The sequence below is a fragment of the Prionailurus bengalensis genome, chromosome C1 (assembly GCF_016509475.1).
Source record: "Prionailurus bengalensis isolate Pbe53 chromosome C1, Fcat_Pben_1.1_paternal_pri, whole genome shotgun sequence".
Taxonomy (NCBI): domain Eukaryota; kingdom Metazoa; phylum Chordata; class Mammalia; order Carnivora; family Felidae; genus Prionailurus; species Prionailurus bengalensis.
The window spans coordinates 171,658,376-171,684,369 of record NC_057345.1 but is presented as its reverse complement, the minus strand read 5'-3'; the positions used below and the strand labels follow the sequence as shown (position 1 = coordinate 171,684,369).

The following is a 25,994-nucleotide window of genomic DNA, read 5'->3' as shown; positions in this document are numbered from 1 at the left end:
TTATAAAGGTGTTAATATTTAAGCCGGGATTCTTAAACTTGCTACATTTGGAATATTTGGAGAAATTACTTTTGAGGGAACTTTATACATTTGAACCATTTGAGTTACTGATAATCACATTGACAAATTCAGAAATTTTCCCCACCATCACTAAAATTATTCGTTAGAATTAAAGTAGGTTCCCTATGTCACAGGCAAAGAAATTTCCAAGTTCTATACCCATACATTTCAATCAGGTTCAAAAGGGAAGAAGGGATGTAAAAGTAAAACTGCAATAACAATTTTATTTTTATTTTTTTTAATGTTTATTTTTGAGAGAAGGAGCATGAGCAGGGGAGGGGCAGAAAGAGAGGGGGACAGAGCATCTGAAGCAGGCTCTGCATTGACAACAGCGAGTTCAATGTGGAGCTCAAACCCACCAACAGTGAGATCATGACCTGACCTGAGCCAAAGTCAGAAGCTCAACCAAGTGAGCCACCCAGATGCCCTGCAATAAGAATTTTAAATACTATACTACATTTTCCCTGAAATCTTTGAGTTAGTATAATGGTCTACATTTTGCCCAAAAGAAACTAAGAAAAATATTTCTTCAATTTTCCAAAAATCTAAATACTTACTGGGTTTCCAATTCAAATTATATGTAATCACAAACTTATATTATTATTTTTTCAAGTTTATTTATTTCGAGAGAGAGAGAAAAAGAGAAGCAAAGAGAGAGGGAGAGACAGAATCCCAAGCAGGTTCCATGCAGGGTTCAGTCTCCTGAATTGGGAGATCATGACCAGAACTAAAACCAAGAGTCAGATGCTTGACCGACTGAGCCACCCAGGTGCCCCTCATACACCTATATTAAAGCACAAAGTTTAAAAAAAAAAAAAAAAAGCACAAAGTTAGGGGCACCTAGGTGGCTCAGTTAAATGGCTCTTGATTTCCGCTCAGGTCATGATCTCACGATTTGTGAGATGGAGCCCCATGTCGAGCTCTGCACTGACTGCAAGGAGCCTGCTTGGGATTCAGTCTCTCCCTCTCTCTCTGCACTTCCCCAACCCCCGGCCCACGTGTATGTGTGTGTACTCGCACACTCTCTCTCTCTCTCTCTCAAAATAAATGAACATTAAAACAAAATAAAGCACAAAGTTACCAAAACATTTAAAAAATATTAAACTCAAATAGAGTTTTATCATATGTTCTAGTATCTTTGTTTTACTCATCTTTTTCAGCTTGCTAGGAAGGCTCTAGATTTCTTTTCAATATTTAAAAGCAGATGATATTTCCTCTTTAAAAGTGGTAGAAAAGTCTATTTTAAAATAGAAGCAAAAACTGCTTGAAACATTTTTCCTCTCCTCAAAACAGACCTATATTTGGTATACATTTTATTTATGATATGTGAGATAGAGGATCATAATGAAACAATTTCCTTTTTATAAACAGGTCTGACAGAGACTTACTTATATCCATGGGAAGCGTAAGCAATACATTTGTGTGTATGACATACAGATGACACACAATTGCCTTATACAGTACTCCTAATTTAAAAGACTGAATTACATTCACTGACCTATTCTAAATACAACAAACTTCTATCATTTAAAACAAGACAATACTGAGGAGCACCTGGGTAGCTCAATCAGCGAAGCCTCCTACTCTTGATTTTGGCTCAAGTCGTAATCTCACACTTCGTGGGATCAAGACCAGTGTCAGGCTCTGTGCTGTCAGTGTGGAGTCTGCTTGGAGTTCTCTCTCTCCCATTCTCTCCCTCCCCAGCTCTCACGCACATGTGTGCACTCTCTCTCTCTCTCAAAATAAATTAACATTTAAAAAAGTATTGATGTTCAAAGCACTTCTGTAAATGATACAGAAAATATGCATTTGCACCATAACCAGATAACTACAGGCAACAACTAAGCACACAAACCAGAGGCATAAATAATATACTATCTGTTATGAACAAGTTCTAGTCAAGGCTTCACAACATTTAATGGCTGAAAACTAAGGAACACCTAGCAAAAGAAAATGTATTTAAATAAATGCTTTCATGTGAAAATAAAAGGTTCACTTAGCAAACCCTCAGCAATACTGACCATAAAGACAACATTACAGATCAGTCTCATACTTCAGGAGGATTCTGTCTCCTTGGCCTGCCTCAAAGAGCTCACTGTAAGTTGATTACATTTATGCTGCTTCTCAACAGAAGCAAAGTTCATAGCTTTGCATGTAATGGCATCTTGCCAGGCTACAAGCAATCTCAAAACATAATTTGTATTTATCATTTCTACTCTTTGATCATGACAGCATAAGAAAGACTGCCTTCTCAAATGCACAAATGTACTCAATGTGCACTTTCCAACTTACACCTAGGAATGTCCTTGCTCTCTGTAATGTGTTACTGAAGAAGAGCTCAAGACTTTCTTAATAAAATCTAGATGTCAATGAAATTTTCCAAGTCATGAAAGGCTATTTGAAAGCTATTAGATAAATTCTATCTTACTTATTATAATTAATTTTAAGTACACTTTATTCTGAATAATTCAAAGAATATCTTTAAGCAAATTTATAATGTACAGAGTTCAGCCTTGCCAATATGGAGACTTAATTAAAAAAAAAAAAAAAAGAAAAAGAAAACTATTACGCCTCTGACCAGAGATAAAATTGTACATGATTTTAGGCTTTCTAACAAAATACTTAAAATTTCTTACAAAACCATAACTCTTCTTTCCTTAAAAATATGTTCTCTAGAATACCAAACTGGAAAACAAATTTGAACAATTACACCTAAAAAATGATCTTTCAGTGTAAAACATTTTCTCACAGACCCAAGGATACCAAAATTTATGACATGTAACCCAAAACAGAAGGCTAGGATATAAATATATACTGTAAAAGACTTGATCACCTGAAGAACCATTAGGTCACAATCATGTAAGAGAGAACATCTATACAAAAGTTTTAAAAAGAAAAAAAAATAAATACAGGCAATAGAATTAAGTTAAAGATAAAAATGAAAAGTAGGTACATTTTCATAAAAGGACATAAAAACTTTGTGAACACTGTAACCTCTATAGAAATACAGGCATACCCCAGAGATATTGTGGGTTCAGTTCCAGACCACTATAATAAAGCAAATGTTGCAATAGTGAGTCAAATGAATTTTGTGGTTTGCCAGTGCATATAAAGATTATGTTTACACCATACAGCAGTCTATTTAAAGTGTGCAATAGCATTGTCTAAAAAAACAATATACATACCTTAATTTAAAAATACAATATTTATTGCTAAAAAATGCTAACCATCATCTGAGCTTTTAGCAAACCGTAATTTTTTTGCTGGTGGAGGGTCTTGCCTTGATGTTGATGGTTGCTGACTGATCAGGGTGGTGGTTGCTGAAGGTTGGGGTGGCTGTGGCAATTTCTTAAAGTAAGACAATAATGAAATTTGCCGCATTGATGGACTCTTCCTTTCACGAACAATTTCTCTGTAGCATGCGATACTGTTTGATAGCATTTTACCCACAGTAGAACTTCTTTCAAAATTAGAGTCAATTCTCTCAAACCCTGCTGCTGCTTTATCAACTAAGTTTATGTAATATTCTAAATCCTTCGTTGTCATTTCAACAATCTTTACATCATCTTCACCAGGAGTAGATTCCATCTCAAGAAACCACTTTCTTTGCTCATCCATAGGAAGTAATTCCTCATCCATTACAGTTTTATCATGAGATTGCAACAATTCAGTCACATCTTCAGGCTCCACTTCTAATTCTAATTCTTTGGCTATTTTTACCACATCTGCAGTTACTTCATCCACTGAAGTCTTAAACCCTTCAAAGTCATCCATGAGGGATGGAATCAACTTCTTCCAAACTCCTGTTAGTGTTGATATTTTGACCTCTTCCCATGAATCACGAATGTTCTTAATGGCATCTAGAATGGTGAATCCTTTCCAGAAGGTTTTCAATTTACTTTGCCCAGATCCATCAGAGGAATCACTATCTATGGCAGCTATAGCCTTACGAAATGTATTTCTTAAATAATAAGACTTGAAAGTTGAAATGACTCCTTGACCCATGGGCTGGAGAATAGATGTTGAGTTAGCAGGCATGAAAACAACATTAATCTCGTTGTACATCTCCATCAGAGCTCTTGGGTGACCAGGTGCATTGTCAATAAGCAATAATATTTTAAAAGGAATCTTTTTTTCTGAACAGTAGTTCTCAACTGTGGGCTTAAAATATTCAGTAAACCATGTGGTAAACAGATGTGCTGTCATGCAGGCTCTGTTGTTCCATTTATAGAGGACAGGCAGGGTAGATTTAGCATAATTCTTAAGGGCCCTAGGATTTTCAGAATGATAAATGAGCATTGGCTTCAACTTAAAGTCACCAGCTGCATTAGCCCCTAACAGGAGAGTCAGCCTGTCCTTTGAAGCTTTGAAGCCAGGCATTGACTTCTCTTCTCTAGCTATGAAAGTCCTAGATGGCATCTTCTTCCAATATAAGGCTGTTTCATCTACATTGAAAATCTGTTGTTTAGTGTAGCCACCTTCATTAATGATCTTAGATAGATCTTCTGGATAACTTGCTGCAGTTTCTACATCAGTATTTGCCACTTCACCTTGTACTTTTATGTTACAGAGACGGCTTCTTTCCTTAAACCTCATGAACCAACCTCTGCTAGCTTCAAACTTTTCTTCTGCAGCTTCCTCACCTCTCTCAGCCTTCATAGAATTGAAGAGAGTTAAGGCCTTGCTCTGGATTAGGCTCTGGCTCAAGGGAATGTTGTGGGTGGTTTGATCTTCTATCCAGACCACTAAAACTTTCTCCATATCCGCAATAAGGCTGTTTCGCTTTCTTATCATTCGCGTGTTCACTGGAGTACCACTTTTAATTTCTTTCAAGAACTTATCCTTTGCATTTACAACCTGGCTAACAGTTTGGCGCAAGAGGCCTAGTTTCCGACCTATCTCCGCTTTCGACATGCCTTCCTCACTAAGCTTAATCATTTCTAGCTTTTGATTTAAAGTGAGAGACATGCGACTCTTCCTTTCACTTGAGCACTTAGAGGCCATTGTAGGATTATTAATTGGCCTAATTTCAATATTGTTGTGTCGCAGGAAATAGGGAGGCCGGAGAAGGAGAGATGGGGGAAGGACCAACTGATAGAACAGTTACGTCACATGCAGTATTTATCAATTAAGTTCACCATATTACAGAGGCATGGTCCATGGCACCCCCCAAACAATTACAACAGTACCATCAAAGATCACTGATCACAGATCGCCATAACAAATACAATTATAATGAACAAATTTGAAACATTGTGAGATTTACCAAAATGCAATACAGAGATACAAAGTGAGCAAATGCTGCTGGGAAAATGGTACCCAAAGACTTCTTTGATGCAGGATTACCACTCTCGATTTCTAAAATACAAATCGTCTGCAAAGCACAATAAAGTGAAGCGAAGTATGCCAATATTGTGTCAACCTTCAGATTTTGGTTATCTCTTTTGGGAGGTTTAAGATATTAGTTTTTAATCCCAAATTCTTTACATAGAAATTTACCTCCCTCTGAAATAGTAAGTCAAGTAGCACTTCAAGTTTTTCCCTTCATGGAAGTGGTTGCTGGCATAGAAAAATACTAAAAGTCTTCATCAACTGATTTAATATTTTCATGCTCTAATAAAGATTTCAAATGTAAACCTTTTTCTTCTACAGAAACCAATTATTGGTAATACATTATTTCCTCTTAGCAAATCAAAGAAGCATCCAATCCCACATTATAATACCAAGGAAAACATGACATGATTTAAAAACATATTTGTACACTAGCTCAAGACAATCAATTAACCTCCACTTCCACTTGAAAAACGCAAGACAAAAGGAAGTTTTTACTAGTCTACTCTTCAAAAATGGGGACAGGTGGCTGTGGGGGCCAGTTCAGAAATTACAGTTGTCCATTATCTGCTGGAATGTATCTCATGAACTGTCACCCTTTTCTAATTCCTGTATGTTGTCACACTCATTGCTTTCCTTGCCCTCTTGGTATGTACGAAGCTGCTCCATGAAGCCCGCATTTGGACATATGGAAGGCCTTGCATTTTTCACCAAAGAAAAAGCACTGATGAACGAGATTTCTTCAGAATTCATCAGGAAACCTATTACAATTGCAGCAGCCCTGGAAACTCCTGCATTACAATGAACAAGAACCACGCCATCCTACAATAAAAATCAATCAAAAATCTTCATTATTCACCTAGAAAGTTGTTAAATCAGTTGCACATTCTTATACTACTTGAAATTATAAAATAAAAATATTCATTTTATCAATTTGTTTGATTCAACATATTCAATTATCAAAATACAATTCATTGTGAGCAATGAATGGAATAATCAATTAATCAATTTTAGGCACATAGTGGATATTCCATAAGTGTTTGCTAAGAAAATAAATTAATTTTGTTCTGCTAAGAAGGAAGTCTTCTCTTAAAAATTTGAATCACCATTTTGCCACGGGCAGACAGGAATTGTGTGACAGTGTACCTGTTTTATCAAGTGTTCTGTGTTCTCGTGCTGTTACGAGTAGCTTTTCAACTAGATTGCAAGCTCCTTGAGGGAAGCACTATGTATCCTTCATATCTTCTCAGAATAAGTAATTAATATTTGTTGGCAGATTAACTGAGCCAAGTGTAGGTCTTTTTTAAGTGAGTCTTCTGATATATAAAAAAATTTCTCAAACTGCTAACAGTAGTTATGTGTAAATGATTTAAGTAGGGCGAATTTCTACTTATCTGTATTTTCCAATTTTTCTACAGTGACATACCTTATTTATATCATGTCTTTGAAATCCCATCTTATAAAATGGGTAATAAAGTAAACATGGAATATCAAATAACACATTTTCATATTAACAAACAAAACCTTTTACACCTTAAAAAAAGGGGGAAGACAAGTAAATTTTCATAAAAGAACTCCTGAGGCTATAGAAGTTACCCTGCTACTTTCCTCTCATGTGTATTTCTGTTACTTAAGGCATATACCTAACAAATCATGTTGGGGTCAGAGATAGAGGAAGACAGAGAAACCAAACAACAGGGTTTTACAACTACAGAATGAGGAAGGACATGGGGAAATAGAAGAGATTCCATTTGGCAGCTGTGTATAAAAAGATAAAACAAGAAACTATGGCCTAGAAAGGTAGTTTTGAAATACGCAATTCATTGAGTAATCACATTTAATAAAACCTGCATATACAACAGACAAGGTTATGAAAAGATCTCTTCCAGAAAAAAAAAAAATGAAGAAAATTCAAGAATGCTAATGCTGAAACTAAAAAGTATTAATCTAAACAGTAAAGAATTTTCAGGGTAAGCAAATATTGGCTGAGGTTACAACTGCGGTGTAAGATATAATGCTTGAGAGATTGGAACAAATTGTGGAATTCTAATACATCTTGTAGCAGAAACATTTTAGGTACCTCCTCAGATTCTCTTAGTGTTATCTCATGGGCCCCAAGCTTGCTCCATCTCAGCCTCCACTTCTGTGGAACCACCCCCTTAGGCCTAATGAGTTTTGCTTGCCTAAGAAGGCCTGGCTCTTCCCTATTATGGTCTCTGCATAGACAAGTACACCCCAAGTTCTGGATTCTCTCGCTGCTTCTGAACTTGGATGAAAAGTTACACCACAGGCCACTGAATTTGGCTTCAAGGCAGCTGCTGGAGGAGTGCTGTAACCTGGAACTGTGAGATTAGTTACCATCCCATGGGTAAACTTTTCCCCAGGGGAAAACAGGAGCTGACAGAGAGCCAGGCAGATAAATTCTCTCTTCTTTCCCTCCCGAAGTCTATACTGAGGTACAGTTCCTTTGTGCTCCCTGCCTGGAGATGCCTTAAGTGGTAAAGCAGGTACACGTGCTGAGCACGCAGCTATTTCACCGTCAGCTCAACTGTGCGGCTGTGCTCAGTAGGGTGAACACACCATCTCGTGCTGCTTCCCATCAGTCCCTGAATCGATTCCTGTTCTTCCCACTTTCACCACCCATGGATTCTCTCAAATGAAGCATCAGCTACTAATCTTTGTCTCAGGTTCTGTTTTTTTAGGAAACCCAAGCAAAGGACCCTTTTAATTAACTATTACCCTTTTCACATTTTACTTGCAACATGTACGTATCTTTTAATGATGAATATCAATATGGATTATGCCTAAATTTTTCTTTTACCATTTAAGGCCTATCTCACATCGCCTTAGAGAAGCAGCTAATACAGAAACATTATCATTTTTATTTCTGACACTATCAACTGACACACTGGAATGTTATCATCTAGACCCTATAAAATCTTTCATAAGAGAAAACACTGGCCAATATTAGAGCTTGAATTAGAAAACCTCTTTGTTTTCTTTAGTCTAAATATCCGCTATTAAACAAAGCTGAAAGGTAGAGGTGAATAGTTCTACATTTTTCAGACAATCTAAAGGAAAGTACCTAGAACAGTACTGGGCACGTAAGGCATTCATTAAATATTACTAAATAAAAGGAAGGGAGAGAGACAGAGAAATGAGAAGAGAAAGGTAGAAGGGAAATCATTAGCCACAATTCAATTAAGCTGGATTCTAATGTTCATGTCATTAATTGTTAGGTCTTCTAGGAGAATGAACTTTTCTAAGTGCTTCTACATTCCCATCTATTTACTCACATAAATTTTGTAAGAATTGTATACTAACTAAAAATGGTGTCATTTCAAGGTATAATTACTGGTAACAGCTAACTTAGAAGCCCAGTTTGACCTGGATCTATTACCAATGTTGAAGTATTATATTATCTGTTGGTCTTTTAAAGTCAGAGAACCAACGGACAGCTTCTGATCAGCATTTTCACACAATCTCAGTAAAGCAATACATTTAGTCCTGGAGTACCCTACAATTTTCTATTGTTAAAAATGCATAGGGGCGCCTGGGTGGCGCAGTCGGTTAAGCGTCCGACTTCAGCCAGGTCACAATCTCGCGGTCCGTGAGTTCGAGCCCCGCGTCAGGCTCTGGGCTGATGGCTCAGAGCCTGGAGCCTGCTTCCGATTCTGTGTCTCCCTCTCTCTCTGCCCCTCCCCCGTTCATGCTCTGTCTCTCTCTGTCCCAAAAATAAATTAAAAAAGTTGAAAAAAAAAATTAAAAAAAAAAAAAAATGCATAGATTCACTATCCCTATCACAGCCATAAAAATGAATGCATATTAATCTTCATAAATACACTAAAAGGACAATACTAGTATCTATCCCATACGGCAGGTGGTTATAAACCATCAAAGGAAATCTAAGTAAACATAAACACAGGAAAATTCAGTAAATGGAGAATTTTATCTCCTAACATTTCTCAGGAAGCCCTAGGAAGATGATATATTAAGGTTAAAAGTGAGTAACTCATTGAGTGACTCCTGGCTGGCTCAGTCAGTAGAGCATGTGACTTTTGATCTCAGGATCATGAATTCAAGCCCCATGTTGGGCATTGAGATTACTTAAAAAATAAAAAATAAGTTATCTCATTGAGAAAAAAATATCAGAGAACTAAATAGCTGTAAGAGTTAAAAGATTGTTGGAGGGGAAATTTCATAATGGTTCTCTATGTATTAATCAGAAAAAGAATAAAGCTTAGATAATGGACCTGTATTTTAAAATTGCTGTCTTTGAAGAACTGTGGATCAAAATAAAACTTACCTTCATTTTTGCTTGTTCAATAAACTCAAAACATTCTGGAAAATAAGACAGGATATTGGTTTCAGGCAGATCCAATATAGAAATACTCTTATATATAAAGTCACTGAGGAAAGTATTTTCAACTCCATATGCAACGTTGAGAATATGTGTCACCTTAAAGGGGAAAAAAAAAGATGATTTTTAAAAATTCTCTAATGAATTAAAATTAGGTTAATTAAAAAGAGAATGAGATGTTGAGATTTGTAATAAGAATAAACAAACAATTTAAGCATGACTCACTTGAATAATACTTCCTACAGGAAGCTTCCTCTGACTGCCTCATCCCTCACCAGAAGTGCTAATTCTGTACACTCTCACAGCACCCTCTACTTGTCCTAATTATAGCTCTTACCACTTTGACATTATTTGTCTCCCTCATGGTAATAGAAGCTCCCCATGAGGGGAGGAACCATGTTTGGCTTCTTCAGTATTATGAGTAAGCACTGTGTGTGAGCAATGACCTTAGCACAAAAAGTACTTAAAATATTTGTTGGATAAATCAATGAATATGCATATAAAAAACTTGAGTAAGGGAAGTACATCAATAACACAGACTTCTTTTTCAATAATTATTTTCCGATTTTCCTTCATATTCTTTAGTAGTATGACGGTTCTCAAGTGTGGCTGCACATTAGAATCACCCAGTTAACTTTTAAAATGTCAGTGCCACAGGGCCTCAAACCTAGAGACTCCAATGAATTAGTCTGGTTGAAAGGATGGTCATTTATTTCAAATGGTCCACAAAAGCAACCTTCTACCCATCTATGCATTTGAGCTCCTTTCCTACAGTCTACCAAGCATATGGAAGGGGCCATGTGGAAGGTTAATTAAAAGAATCCAAAAGTTAAATGGATAAAGAAAATAGGGCACTGTTTCTTGTCATGACATGCCTCACCATATTCTCTTTCTTAGCATGGGTGTTCGGTTTTACCTGATCTCGATATTTTCATGTATTTCACACGTATTTTATTTTTAATTTTTAAAAATTTTTTTTCTTTTTCTTCAACGTTTTTATTTATTTTTGGGACAGAGAGAGACAGAGCATGAACGGGGGAGGGGCAGAGAGAGAGGGAGACACAGAATTGGAAACAGGCTCCAGGCTCCGAGCCATCAGCCCAGAGCCCGACGCGGGGCTCGAACTCACGGACCGCGAGATCGTGACCTGGCTGAAGTCGGACGATTAACCGACTGCGCCACCCAGGCGCCCCTATTTTTAATTTTTAAACTTTTTAAAAGGTTTATTTATTTAGGGGTGCCTAGGTGGCTCAGTCGGTTGGGCGGCCAACTTCGGCTCAGGTCATGATCTTGCGGTCCGTGAGTTCGAGCCCCACGTCGGGCTCTGTGCTCACAGCTCGGAGCCTGGAGCCTGTTTCGGATTCTGCGTCTCCCTCTCTCTGACCCTCCCCTGTTCATGCTCTGTCTCTCCCTGTCTCAAAAATAAATAAAACGTTAAAAAAAATTTTTTTAAGTTTATTTATTTAAATAAGCTCTACACCCAAAGTGGGGCTCAAACTCACAATACTGAGATCAAGAGCCGCACATTCCACCAACTGAGCCAGCCAGGTGCCCCTTACACACTTTAGAGTGTCTTCCAGCTCTGCCTCTCTTGCCTCCACTACCCTCATAGACATGGCTGTGGCAGCGCCCCACTTCTCCACCTAGTACAGCTAACTAGATTGAGGAAGACACCAGACTTAAACAACACTGATCAAATTATTTTCAGAAATTTAAAATAGGTACACAAGACAGCTGAATGGCCCGCAAACTTGAAAGGTCTAAGGTAGCTGCTTTCTATTATGTGCCCAAAGAAGCTGAAGAATTTCTGCTCCTAAATAAGAACAGAGTAGATACCTGTGCAGAAAGGGGCCATGATGCCAGCAGCAGAGAGGGACCATCTTGGAGAGCCTTCTATTCTCTAGCACAGCCAGTCTCTGCCCTCAGATTCCAGAGATTCCCCCTAAATTACTATACACACATTCTCTTTTCTTGCTAGGGTTTCTGTGCCTCCCAACCCAAAGAGCATTGATTAAAACATTCCGGGAGCTAGGCCCCATGAAGACAGAGCCACAGGCCATTCATTTACTGACCTGACTGCCTTGTAGAAGACAGACAACAGAAAAAACCTCAAATGTCTACTCAAGAGACATTCTTATATAGAGATGAGATCGGAGAAACTAGAAAGGTAAGAACATTTTTAGAAGATAAAGTCTGAAATGTCCTTCTGCTTTCCCCAGTGAAGTCTTGTCTATGTCAACTCACTCATTGCCAGTGTACTTCTGACCAGGATTATATGATTCTGCCCTGGATAATATATACAATATATATAAATACAATATATATATTGTATCTATATATACAATGTGCATATATATATATATATACAATTTATATATATAAATTTATATATAAAATTTATATATATAAATTGTATATATATATATATATATACACACACACACACACAAACACACACATACACACAATATAAGATATATATAACTTATTACCTATTACCTATGTATCTTCACAGGATTATGGAGAAAACCAAATGAGAATCTTAGGAAAACCTCTTGAAAGGTAAAAGTGCTTTACAAATATTATGGATTACCAATGCCTGGGTAGTTTAGCTGTTGGGAAGTGCAATTTATATGTGTATTGACTGGGCCTGATAGAAAAGAATTGTACTGAATCACAGGTGGTGGTGGTGATGGGGACCCAGCCTAAAACCCTTTCTAGTAATTAAGCATACTTCCAAAATGTAGGTATGGAGGTCCTAACAATGGTTGCCCTTGGGATGCCCTTTGTAATAGGGATAATAAGAAAAACCACTTTATTGCAAACCTAATGTATGCTAGGCCTATAAGTTATCTCACCTAATCCTCACATATAGGCATTATTATTTCTAATTTTAGTAAACTTACATATTGTGAACTGGTTCAAAAATCAGAACATTATAAAAAAGAAACGAAGTTTTGCTCTCACCCTGTCCCTATCTACTCTGTTTTCTCCTACCTTAATGGTAACCACCTTTGTTGGTGTCTTGTATATTCTTTTAGAGCATCTTCAGGCAAATTTGTTTATTCCCTTTCCTACACAAAGACAACACCTTGGGTTCTCCTCTCATTTAAATATGTGCTCAACTGCTGGTGGGAATGCAAACTGGTGCAGCCACTCTGGAAAACAGTATGGAGGTTCCTCAAAAAATTAAATATATAACTATCCTACGACCCAGGAATTGCACTACTAGTTATTTACCCAAGGGATACAGGTGTGCTATTTTGAAGGGGTACACGCACCCCAATGTTTATAGCAGCGCTACCTACAATAGCCAAAGTATGGAAAGAGGTCAAATGTCCATCTACTGATGAATGGATAAAGAAGATGTGGTATGTGTATGTACACACACACACAATGGAGTATTACTCAGCAATCAAAAAGAATGAAATCTTGCCATTTGCAACTACATGCATCGAACTAAAGGGTATTATGCTAAGCAAAATTAGTCAGAGAAAGAAAAATATCATGACTTCACTCATATGTGGAATTTAAGATACAAAACAGATGAACATAAGGGAAGGGAAGCAAAAATAATATGAAAACAGAAAGGGGGGCAAAACATAAACTCTTAAATATAGAGAATAAACTGGGGGTTGTTGGAGGGGTTGTAGGTGAGGAAATGGGCTTAATGGGTAAGGGGCATTAAGGAAGACACTTGTTGGGATGAGCACTGGGTGTTATACATAGGGAATGAATCACCGGAATCCACTCCTGCAATCATTATTGCACTATATGCTATCTATGCTATCTATAGATATAGATAGATATAGATAGATACATAGATAGATAGACAGATATAGATATTGATATGTAAGTAAGGGTTGCCTGGGTGGCTCAGTCGGTTAAGCATCCGACTTCAGCTCAGGTCATGATCTCACGGTTAGTGAGTTCAAGCCCTGCATCAGGCTCTGTGCTGACAGCTCAGAGTCTGGAGCCTGCTTCGGATTCTGTGTCTCCCTCTCTCTCTGTTCCTCCCCAACTCACACTCAGTCTCACTGTCTCTCAAAAATAAAGAATAAGAAAAATTAAAAATAAATAAATAAAATAAAAAATAAATGTCCTGGAAATTTTTTTAGATTAGTATTTACAGACTCTTTTTTTTTTTTTGGTGTTCTTTTTTATAGCTATATAGTTCTGTAGTGTGAGTGTACTATTATTTAACCAATTCCCTATCTATGAACATGTGAGTTTTTGTCAATGATTTGCTGTTAATAAACAATGCAACAATAAGTAACTTGGGACATTTTATGTTTCAGTTTTCTATCTTCCATAGTACTTTGTTGGACACACACCAAGCACTTGGGTACCTTATTAACAAAGCAACTATTATTACTATATCTAAACATTAAAATGAAATTCCTAATGAAATTTCTGAAATGATCCTCAAAAGAATTTCTATTAATTATAGCACTTAAGTCTTAGAATAATATGCCTTTGAAATGTGCCACGCATTTAAATCAATAATCATGTTTTGTAGAGTCACTAAATTTTTCAATAAACCCTCTATTCAGCTGGTCAGTTTACCTTAGGAGGATCTTTTAAACACCTACTTGCTTCACATCGCCAGATGAAAGTGAATTTGAACTAATGTATCATAAAAGGGGATAGATAATGAAACATTTGCCAATGAATAAATTTTATCATTTTTTCTAGTTTCCATTTTTTCTCTGAGAAGTATTAATTTGCTAGTGTAAACAAGACTCTGAAACTTGTCCTGCTTATGTTAAAATATTGATCTAAGATGGATGCTATTAGGAAACACAGTACTTCTCATATCCTTATGCAATTCCAGGCTATTATCTCTTCTTGTCAGCCAGTTATTATTATAACTGTTACTGCAACTGCCTTGTAACTACTCTCCCCATCTTTAGTTTATGCAACACTCCGATCTATTTTCCACATGGCCTCTACCAAGCAACCTTTCTAAACTGCAAATTTGATCCTGTTACTTCCCTGGGTAAAGACTTTCACATACTTTTGGATAAAGTCCAACAGTTTACCCAGGCTTACATGGATTTTTGTGATCTGATTCATGCTTACATCCCTGGCCTTGTTTCTGGGTATCCTTCTTTGTCACTCTCTATTCCAGGGTTACTGAACTTTTTTTCCGTCTCTGAAAACATCAGCCTTTCTCTTCTGGGGCTGCACACAAACCACTTCTCTTATCTGAACACTTTTCTGTCTGCTCCCTCCCCACCCCATTCAGAGCAAACTTCAATAGCACTTCCTTCATCACTTCCCTGACCTTACAATCCCCTACCCAACCCAACTCAATCCAAACATGGAGGGCATCATCTCACATGCTCTCCAGTAGCACCTGCATTTCCCCATCAAAGCACATTATACCCTGGACTGAAGGTGCTTATTTGTTGTTCTCTCCTCTACCCTCTGCTCCAGAAGCTTCATGTTAATAAACCACAGCAATTCCATGATGCCAAAACACTGCTGGACAAAATAGAGGGCTAAAATAAGTAATAAATCACATCAGTTGTGTGGGAAGGGTGGGGGAAGATGGCATTGGAGAAGTGGTATTTGAGTTGGGACTCAGGCATGGGTATGTCTTGGATGAGAAGAGAAGAGAGGAAAGTCCATCCCACACAAAGGAAGTACATAAGCAGAGGCAAGAAAACATGCCTCAAAGTCAGGTTCGTGAGGGTCCATGAAGGGAGACTGAGAGAATATAAAATTGGAAAGATGAATTATAAATCCATATATTTAATTAGGTATAATAATTTTTGCAACTTTATTAAAATGACAGCCAGAATGTTACCAATTAAATTCTGAAATGGACTAAATAAATGTAACAATTATGCAATCCCTATCAAAATAACACCAGCATTCTTTACAGAGCTGGAACAAACAATCCTAAAATTTGTATGGAACCAGAAAAGACCCCGAATAGCCAAAGCAATCTTGAAAAATAAAACCACAGCAGGAGGCATCACAATCCTGGACTTCAAGCTGTATTACAAAGCTGTAATCAAGACAGTATGGTACTGGCACAAAAACAGGCACTCAGGTCAATGGAACAGAAGAGAGAACCAAGAAATGGATCCACAAACATATGGTCAACTTATCTTTGACAAAGCAGGAAAGAATATCCAATGGAATAAAGATAGTCTTTTCAGCAAGTGGTGCTGGGAAACCTGGACAGTAACATGCAGAAGAACGAACCTGGACCACTTTCTTACACCATACACAAAAATAAACTCAAAATGGATGAAAGACCTAAACATAAGACAAGAAGCCATCAAAATCCTAGAGAAGAGGTGTGCCTGGGTGGCTCAGCCAGTTAAGTGTCTGACTTCGGCTCAGGTTGTGATCTCACATGAGATCATGTGGGCTTGACTTCGAGCCCCGTTGTTGGGCTCTGTGCTGACAGTTCCAAGCCTGAAGCCTGCTTCAGATCCTGTGTCTCCCTCTCTCTCTGCCCCTCCCCTGCTTGCACTGTCTCTGTCTCTCTCTCTCAAAAGTAAATAAAAAATATTAATTTTAATAAAAATTTTTAAAAATCCTAGAGGAGAAAGCAGGCAAAAACCTCTTTGACCTCAGCTGCAGCAACTTCTTACTCAACACATCTCTGGAGGCAAGGGAAACAAAAGCAAAAATGAACTATACTGGGACCTCATCAAAATAAAAAGCTTCTGCACAGTGAAAGAAACAATCAGCAAAACTAAAAGGCAACCGATGGAATGCGAGAAGATATTTGCAAATGACATTATCAGATAAAGGGTTAGTATCCAAAATCTATAAAAAACTTATCCAACTCAACACCCAGAAAACAAATAATCCATTGAAGAAATTGGAAAAAGACATGAATAGACACTTCTCCAAAGAAGACATCCAGATGGCCAACTGACACATGAAAAAATGCTCAACATCACTCATCATCAGGGAAATGCACATCAAAACCACAATGAGCTACCACCTCACACCTGTCAGAACGGCTAACCATAACAACTCAGGCAACAACAGATGTTGGCGAGGATGTGGAGAAAGAGGATCTCCTTTGCACTGCTGGTGGGAATGCAAACTGGTGTAGCCACTCTGGAAAACAGTATGGAGGTTCCTCGAAAAATTAAAAATAGAACAACCCTACGACCCAGCAACTGCACTAGTAGGTGTGTATCCAAGGGATACAGGTATGCTGTTTCAAAGAGGCACATGAACTCCAATGTTTACAGCAGCACTATTGACCACAACCAAAGTATGGAAGGAGCCCAAATGTCCATCTACGGATGAAAGGATAAAGAAGATGTGGTGTATGTATATATATATATATAATGGAGTATTACTCAGCTATCAAAAAGAATGAAATCTTGCCATTTGCAACTATGTGGATGGAACCGGAGGGTATTATGCTAAGCTAAATTAGTCAGAGAAAGATAAATATCATATGATTTCATTCATGTGAGAAATTTAAGATACAAAACAGATGAACATAAAGGAAGGGAAGCAAAAATAATACAAAAACAGGGAGGGGACAAAACAGAAGAGACTCATAAATATGGAGAACAACAGAGGGTTACTGGAGGAGTAGTGGGAGGGGGCATGGGCTAAATGGGTAAAGGCATTAAGGCATCTACTCCTGAAATCATTGTTGCACTATATGCTAACTTGGGATGTAAATTTAGAAAATAATAATTATTTTTTAAAAATTTAATATATTCCAAAAAAATTAAAATTCAAATTAAAAAAATGTAACAATTCAAATATTTTCTATATATGGCTGCAGACCTGAAGCATTTTTACCTTGTGCTTTTTCAGAGTATCCAGATCGTGAGCAGCATCTTGTGACCCTATAAGAAATAAATCATATCACCTTCAACATGAAAATAATCATCCGGACTTTTAATATAATTTTTGCAGGAATTCTATTAGTTATTCATTTATTTTAAAAAATACAACTCGGAGAGTACCTGGATGGCTCAGTCAGTTGAATGTCTGACTCTTGATTTCGGCTCAGATCATGATCCCAGGGTCATGGGATTGAGCCCTGTGTCAGGTTCCGTGCTCAGCATGGAGCCTGCTTAAGATTCTCATTCTATCTCTCAATAAATAAGCAAATAAATAATTTTTAAAAATAAAAATAAAAATGGGGCACCGGGGTGGCTCAGTCGGTTAAGCCCGACTTCAGCTCAGGTCATGGTGCCGCGGTTTTTTTAGTTCAAGTACCATATCAGCCTTGCTGCTGTCAGCACAGAGCCTGCTTTGGATCCTCTGTCTCCCTCTCTCTGCCCCTTCCCCACTTGCGTGCTCTCTCTCTCTCAAAAATAAACAAACATTATTTAAAAACAAAGATTCTCTCTCTTCCTCTGTCCCTCTCCTCGGCTCATGCTCATGCATTCTTTCTAAGATAAAAAATATATAAATAAAATAAATAAAAAATGCAACTTGGGAGGACCTAATTCCAACTTTCTAAAAGACAATTTGGAACTACTCATTAAAAAATATTCATCTTGTATATATCTCATACTCTGAAATCTCACTTCGAACAATTTCTTGCAAGCCCTGGATGTTGCAAAGGTTAGCCATCAGGATGTTCATTGTAGTATTGTTTATAATACAAAAAAAAACTCCAAACCCTCAAAACGAGTAAAAAACAACAAAAAGCCTAATAATAGGGGTTGGGTTAAATAAAATATGATACTATTATGTAGTTAAATACATACACCCATTAAAATGAAAATGCTCAGGCACCTGGCTGGCTCATTGGTAAAGCATGTGACTCTTGTAGTCATGAGTTTGAGCCCCACGCTGAGAGCAGAGTTTACTTAAAACAAACAAACAAACAAGAATGTAGAAGAATATTTATGGCATGGAAATATATTCTCAACATATTAGGTGATAATACTATTATATTACAAAACACCATCATCCATTTCTGTGAAAACAAAAAATACGTATATGCCTAAAAATGAACAGGAAGGATATAGAACAAAATGTTGACAGTGGGATTACAGGTGATTTTCTTCTTTACACTCATTTGTATTTTTACACTACATATCTATTTCTTTAAAAAAGATTTTTTAATATTTATTTATTTTGAGAGTCAGAAAGAGAGCAGGGGAGGGGCAGAGAGATCTGTGCTGTCAGAGCAGAGCCCAACATGGGGCTCAAACCCAAGAACCGTGAGATCATGACCTGAGCCAAAATCAAGAGTCAGATGCTTAACCAACTAAGCCACTGAGGCACCCCAATATCTACTACTTTTGTAACTTAAAAAAAGATGTTAAAAAACACCCACAAAATGACTCTGGTTTAGGAATATCTAATAGCTTAGAACAAACACTGCTGGGTTTATAGATTCCACCCACATTCCCTGCACCAATAGGGCTATCCCCTTTTACAGCTTCTTCCTGTTAAAGTTGGCTCCCCATATCTACCAAACTTGGAAAATGACTCTAGCTAATAACCAAGTTTAAACATGAGATTATTAGTTAAAATAAAGTGAGTTACACAATTGAAAAATATAGGGCATTTCTTTTTTAAAGATTTCAAGTATTTTACTTTTCTAGATTAGGATCCATTTCCATAAACAATGTTTTTCTTACCTTACCTATCTGGGGAATCTGCCAGCTTCTGTTATGTGATTTTAGGTAGCTGAAAAGCCAGCAAATCCACTGGTTGGCCAGTATTCCCCTGGTAATTGGTAATCGGAAACTCGCGGGCTCCTTACTGAGCCTACATTTAACTTTATACTTAAAAGTTAGCCTATCAAAATATTAATATCTGTTAAAGCTGGATGGTGGATATGCAGCTGTTATATTATTGTCTGTAATTTTCTACACATTTGAAATGCTTAAATTAAAAAAATAATTTCTCAATTTTCTGCAGGAAGTCCTAACCACCTCCAGGGGAAAAATGGCTTCAAATAAATTAAATACATATCATCTTTTAAATAATAATTAATTCCACTCTGCCTATTTCTTACAATAGCAAAAAAAAAAAATGAATAAATGAAATTCTTTCTTCGAACCCTAAACCATCATTATTACACTTATCAAAGCTGGATACTTAGATCATTTCCATTGAACAACATACACCAAACAGAACAGGTTGATTATATATTTCAGAATTAGCTACCCCATCTTGAAAGTCCCTTCCAGAATATGAACCATATTGAAACAAATTTAGTATTCTTGAAGCCAAAAAAAAAAAAAAAAATACAACTTCTGTGCTCTGCCTTTTCAAATAAGAAAATTATATTAGTGTTAATAGTGTGGGGAAACAATTTTAGTTAGCATAAATGGATTTCAGGTAATTGGCTTGTGTGTTTCATCTAATACTTAGTATTACAGTTCAAGTTAATTCTCTCTAAATTCTAGATATAAACATCAGCTTTCCTCCAATTTAAAGCTGTTGATTTGTGTTACAGTCCTGTGGTAAACTCTTATTGGAAAAACACATGGTTAAAAGAAATAAACACTGTAAATCATATATTATGATAATGTGTTACTTAAACCTTTGTTTTAAAAAAGTAGAATGTTATCCTTTTATGCATATCTTAATTTTTAAAAACAAATACAAATTTTAATAATTTTATTATTATAAAAGTGGCTACATGAATCATAATTATGTTAAAACTCACAGAAGTCAAAAAAAAAAACAAAACCAAAAAACCTCACAGCACTGAATACCAAGTCAACTTTACTATAGGATAGTTTTGAAAATAATTAAAAAGTTGAATAAGAAACAACAAAGAGAGCCAATAACAACAATTTACAGTTATTTTACCTTGATATTTACAAGCCACTAATATTCATTATTTGGCCAAGGATTATTATGGGAATATAAAGATGAGTTAACTAATATAGAAAGGATATATATTACATGCTATTGGAGTTGGGACTTGCTAACAAGTTCAATGTTTTCAATCATAACATACGTATCATAAAAAATAGCTACTTAAGATCTCCAAAATCCTGTTTCTGTTTAAAAGATTCTTTTAGTGAAAATACTAAATATTGTATAAATTCTGATGTAGTATGTCTTAATTTATAAATCACTATTTTCATCATCACAAAAACCAACCAAAAGAAAAAGCATTATTATTGAAAAAGGAGATAAATGATATTCAAAAGAGAAATGTTTTATTTGAGAAAATTTGTAGGAGTGAACATTCATAAATGAATAGAAACAAGAGCATAAATTACTATGCGGATGAGATAACAATATTTATGGAAGAACTGTACAAAATAAAGAGCTATGCAAGTTTAATGTATTGTCCACCTCCGAAGAATATTGGGCTTCCTAAATATCAGAAATTTCCATAACTTTATAAAGGACCCTAAGATTTTCACCTAGAATTAAAGAGAAGGGTAGGGACTTCTTAACAGAATGTATACAACAAATAATATGTGTACCTTTTAACTACCCAAGAGAAATGGAATTTTCTACTTTTAAAAATTAAGTTGGTTTTAAGAAAATTCCTAGTGATTTTGTTGTAAAAATATAATTTGCAAATCCTAGGACATAAATGCTCAATAAGATCTTTTTTGTCAACCTGTTAGATCAAAGGCCTATATAAGATTTTTGGAATGCGGAAGCTGGTTTGAATTTATGAGCTAACTGAAAAAGATTATAGTTCCCCAACAACAAAAAAAGTTAATTTCATACAGTGCTGTGTGGGAGTTGTGATGCTTGAAGAGATAAAGAAAGCTCTTTGAAGCAACATAGAACCAAACCCCATGTCCAGAGAGAAACCTAGTCTGGTCAGACACAACCACTGCATCATTCATGTGGAAGAACTTAAGATGTAATCATCCATGGGTCCCTCAGGAATAAGGCACTTGTTACTAGGCCGAAAACAGTCCATCTACCTCTCACAGGAAAGGTGGTTGTACCTGACAAAAATATCCCATTTCCTGGCCCAAAGAGGAGACCATATTAAGGACTAGTTTCAGAAGTCTCTCCCAGAACTCTCCCAGGATTGTAGGAAGGGTTCCAATGCCAATCTGAGAACACTACCTTGATCAGCTCACTCTGGATAAGTCTAGATTAAAAAATCACAAAGTTTGTGAGAGTGAAATATTTTAAAATCCTACCATAGGTATTTTAAACCATTGGTACTACGATGGAAGGCAAATAACTGAAAAATGTACCTGAGCATAATTTCTTTCCTAGACATGGTGTGCAAGTCCTGAGTGAACATTTCAGACTTGCTAAATGATCCCTTAATTTTTCACTGGGCTTCAGAAACTAGTTGGAGATACTTATTTGAAGTTAAAGATAGCTCATGCAGCAATTAATGTAATCATAACACAACAACAAATCCTATGTATACTGCCATTAGTTTGTTTCAAAAACTTCACAACCTCAGGACAGCCCTATGAGAGAAACAGATACCTTTACTTCAGTTTTACAGATGGTTTCTTGGAAGACCAGAGAGAATAAGTGACTTGGGCTAGTTCACCTATTAAGAGGTAGAGCAGGACTGAAAACCTGGACTCTCCGGGGCAATCTATATGATGATGTAGAGCAGGAGTGGATCAGACTTGAGCCTGATGCCCAGCTCTGTTATTTACTAGGTATGTCACCTTGTGGAAGTTACTTAACCATTGTTAAATCCAGTTCCCACCTGTAAAATGGAGCTGATAATCCCTAATTCAGAGAGTTTTTAAAAGGAGATGCCGTGTGCACTTCACAGTAGTACCTAGCTATTTCTGACTCCCAGTACAGTGCTCCTTCTACTCAAGAATGGCTTGGCTGCATAAATGCTGGGAAATGGTTAATCTTTTCAAGTCTTAATTTCTGCATTCCTAAATGAACACCTACTTGAACACACTGCTGATTTTTTTTTTTTAAAGAATACCGTAACATATCCTTCCAAGCTAGCAAATTTGTGTTTTCATAACTGTGCTTCATTTGCTATTTGTGGACCATGCTTTGTATAGGGAAACAATATTCTCCATCATACAAGAAAGCATAAAACTATCAGGCTCATAGCTATAAATAAAAACACAATTTCCCCATAACACTCCAAAAACAGGCACATAGATTAATATGGCTACAGGAGCCATGCACTCCATATGACAATCACTTGGCTATTTCAGGTATTAACTTGTCTATAACCTTAACAACCTTGCCACTTGTAGTTTTACCTAATTAAAACATTCTGTTTAATTTGATGATTTTTAAGGCTATGTTCATTTATAATCCAAGAAAATACAACATTAACATGCTGCCCTCCAGAGAAGTAAAAAAAAAACAGGATGAAAGCTTTTCTAAAATCCAGATACCAGGTGCCATGTGCTACCAGAATCTATGCTTCTTGTGGATGGATTGTGGTGCAGAAACATCACTGGCCAGCTAATGGATGTTCCAGATCTAAAAAAGGAAACATTTCAACTTTTCAGCAGGATAGCGGATAGAACAGAATATTACACATGGCGGGGTGGGGGGAATGAGAAAGTAATACGGCTAAAAAGAATCAACGAGATAGTGGCAAATCGATATACTCACCAAGGAGCAACCAAGGCTTAATAACACCAACATGCAGGTCCAAGCTAAGGTCCTGCACATAACCACAACTACCCCCACTGCTCGGCTCTACTTCTTCCACAACATGAATTCTGGCATCTTTCCATGTTTCTATAATTTTCTTTCCAGTTAGCGTTGTCACCCTGGTACATTGCTTCCTGAGATTATTCCGGGAGAACGCTTTAATTTCCTGGTTAAGGGAGTGCATTACATGAGCAGTGGCTAGAAACAATACAAGCAAATCTAGACAACGGTGGAAAAGGCCAAACTGCTCGTCCCTTAGCGCTCAGAGAAAAAATAGAGCTGCAGGTGTGCAACCCTGTCCAGGTAACAGCAGCCACACACTGCAGACAAAGACCTCCAGGTCCGTTTTCCCCAGCACCAGCAAGTAAGGTGAAGTTTGATTGGCCTTTGAGAAACGGGCCCCGATTGGATGCTGTTTCTTCTTCCGGTCAGCCGAAAATTAGCGTTACTTCTACCGTCTCAAGGAATTCGCTAAGAGGTTTCTTACTGTTGCTTTTTAAATCTAGCTTTATTTTTCACGTAAAATGGTAAAATAGAAGACTTAGTTGGAGAGACGTCCGCTATTTGAAAGCAGGGATTTTCCTGCTGTGTTTGGTTGGTGTCACTTGTGATACTGACCATGAACAAAAAGGGCTGATGTAAGTATTGCTCCTGCTTTAGCGAAGGGGCGAAATCATAGTGCAAACAGTTCTACTTCGCATAGCTTCTCTTGTCTGCCTGGATGTCTGTCAGAAGTAACTTTTCACTTATGTCTTGTACATTTTATGCTATCACTGCTAAGAAAAACGTTTGCTGCATAAGAACTGTTGTATTGAGAGGAGCTTAAGATATGTTTTCCAATTTTCCCCCTGTTTTCACCATCAGTAGAACCTTTATGCAGTGGATATGCATTCTTTGTAAATAAAGCATTTCCTCAAGTCTTCCATTCATAGTTTCCAAAAAAAAAAAACCGGGCATGCAAACATAAATTTACAAAACAGATCAATTATGAAATGGTGATTCTGCTTTCAAAAGGATGGTTTGTTTTGCAAAAGAAATCCCAAAAATACTTTAAAAAAAATTTTTTTTAACATTTATTTATTTTTGAGACACAGAGAGACAGAGCATGAACAGGGGAGGGGCAGAGAGAGAGGGAGACACAGAATCTGAAACAGGCTCCAGGCTCTGAGCTGTCAGCAAAGAGCCCGACGCGGGGCTCGAACTCACGGACCGCGAGATCGTGACCCGGCTGAAGTCGGACGCTTAACCGACTGCGCCACCCAGGTGCCCCCCAAAAATACTTTAAATAGGAATTTTCCTTAACCCACTGAAAATGCAATTTTAAGTGGGCTTACACACAATGTATTTACACATGTGTAAAGAAGTTGCACTTAATGAAAACTTCTCTAACACTGCATATCAAACTTTTTGTTGTTTTGAATTTTTCTGATGTAGAATTAAAATAAACCAAATCTCCCTGTTGAAGAGTGAGCTATAAGCCCAGGCTATCTACAAGACACCCTAAAATGAAGAACTGAAAGCAATGATTTGCACCATTTAAACAATCACAGGTTCATTAAAATCAACTCTAACCACACATTATTCCGTATGTTTATTATACAATGATAAAAGAACTATCAACGCTTGAGCACTTCCTACTTGTTAGGAACTGTGCTTGCAAGCAGTTTTCAGATTCTCACTGTTATCTATCGGTGGTTAATGATGCTTTACACACATTATCCCTTTGATCTCACCACAAGCCTATTATGAATATTAAAATCATCTACATTTTACAACTAAGCAAACTCAGGTGCAGAGAGAGCAAATAACATATCCTACACTTCACAGCTCCTAAGTTTATAATTACAAATAAAACCTACGTTTGTTTTAGTCCAATGCATTAGCTCTTATTTTCTTTGGAACAGTGCCCTGCTCCCCCAAAATTATAGTTAACAAATATTTATTGAGTATCTGCTATGTGCCAGGCACTGTCCCAGTCACTGGGGATATAGCAATGAATAAAAACAAAGTCCCCTCTTTCTTGGAACTTATATCCAGGTGGAGAGAGCAGATGGACAGGCAATATATAAATATATAACCATGTTAGGTCATGATTTAAGTGCTAAAAAGAAAAATTGAGTAAAATAAGGGAACACAGGAAAAGGGCAATGTGCTACGTGCTATGAGTTGGTAAGAGAAGGCCTCTCTGATAAAGTGAAATTTGAGCAGAGACTTGAATAAAGTTCAAGAGCCAGCCCCTCCCAGCCATCTGGAAGATGAACTTTGCGAATGGAAGAAACAGCAAGTGCTGAGACAGAAGTGTAGTGGTGGGAGGAAGGAGATGGAGACGTTCAAGAAACTTACAGGTGGCTAACGTGGCTTCGGGGGTGAGTGACAGGAAGAGCGGTAAGAGATGAGTTCAAGGGAAAAATGATAAAGACTTTGGGTTTTATTCTGAGTAAGATGGGAAGCCACTGGAGGGAAATGGGTAGAGACGTGGTACATCCTGTGCTGTGCTACCTGGATTCCCCTTCCGTGAATGCCTGTTGTCTGGGTGTGCTTTTGGCTGAAAGTCAATAATGCCTTCGGGACTGCCTCAGCTTCAGAGACCTCCTTGCCTTCGGTTGTGCCTTTCACAGAACAGACCACATCCCTGTCCATGATGAGGGAGCATAAAGGTCTGGCATCTTAGCCCAATTTGAAACAACTCTGAAGG

General features: G+C 37.2%; 1 protein-coding gene and 1 long non-coding RNA gene across 3 annotated transcripts in view; one reads left to right on the top strand and one right to left on the bottom strand.

Moving 5' to 3' along the window:
- The window catches only part of LOC122481539, a 29,585-nt gene extending 23,120 nt beyond the window's left edge, over positions 1–6,465 (top strand). For both annotated transcript variants that reach the window (XR_006296883.1, XR_006296882.1), the window contains one exon: positions 6,052–6,465. This is a non-coding gene — a long non-coding RNA (uncharacterized LOC122481539). The remainder of the gene's footprint in view (positions 1–6,051) is intronic.
- Positions 3,134–23,658, bottom strand: DUSP19 (dual specificity phosphatase 19). The gene is made up of 4 exons (XM_043577237.1): positions 23,258–23,658; positions 17,546–17,592; positions 9,698–9,850; positions 3,134–6,213 (listed from the first exon to the last, which is right to left on the bottom strand). The coding sequence occupies exons 1-4, from the start codon at positions 23,481–23,483 to the stop codon at positions 5,974–5,976; spliced, it is 666 nt and encodes a 221-aa protein (XP_043433172.1). The 5' UTR covers positions 23,484–23,658; the 3' UTR covers positions 3,134–5,973.
- Between the last annotated feature and the right edge of the window lie 2,336 nt (positions 23,659–25,994).

Bases quoted from the DNA above. Each gene is read 5' to 3' on its own strand.
- DUSP19 (XM_043577237.1), bottom strand. From the start codon at position 23,483: ATGCACTCCCTTAACCAGGAAATTAAAGCGTTCTCCCGGAATAATCTC. The intron at 17,593-23,257 runs GTGAGTATATCG...TATTTCTTATAG, and splicing joins TAAGCCTTGGTTGCTCCTTG to GGTCACAAGATGCTGCTCAC. The intron at 6,214-9,697 runs GTAAGTTTTATT...TTTTTATTGTAG, and splicing joins TTGAACAAGCAAAAATGAAG to GATGGCGTGGTTCTTGTTCA.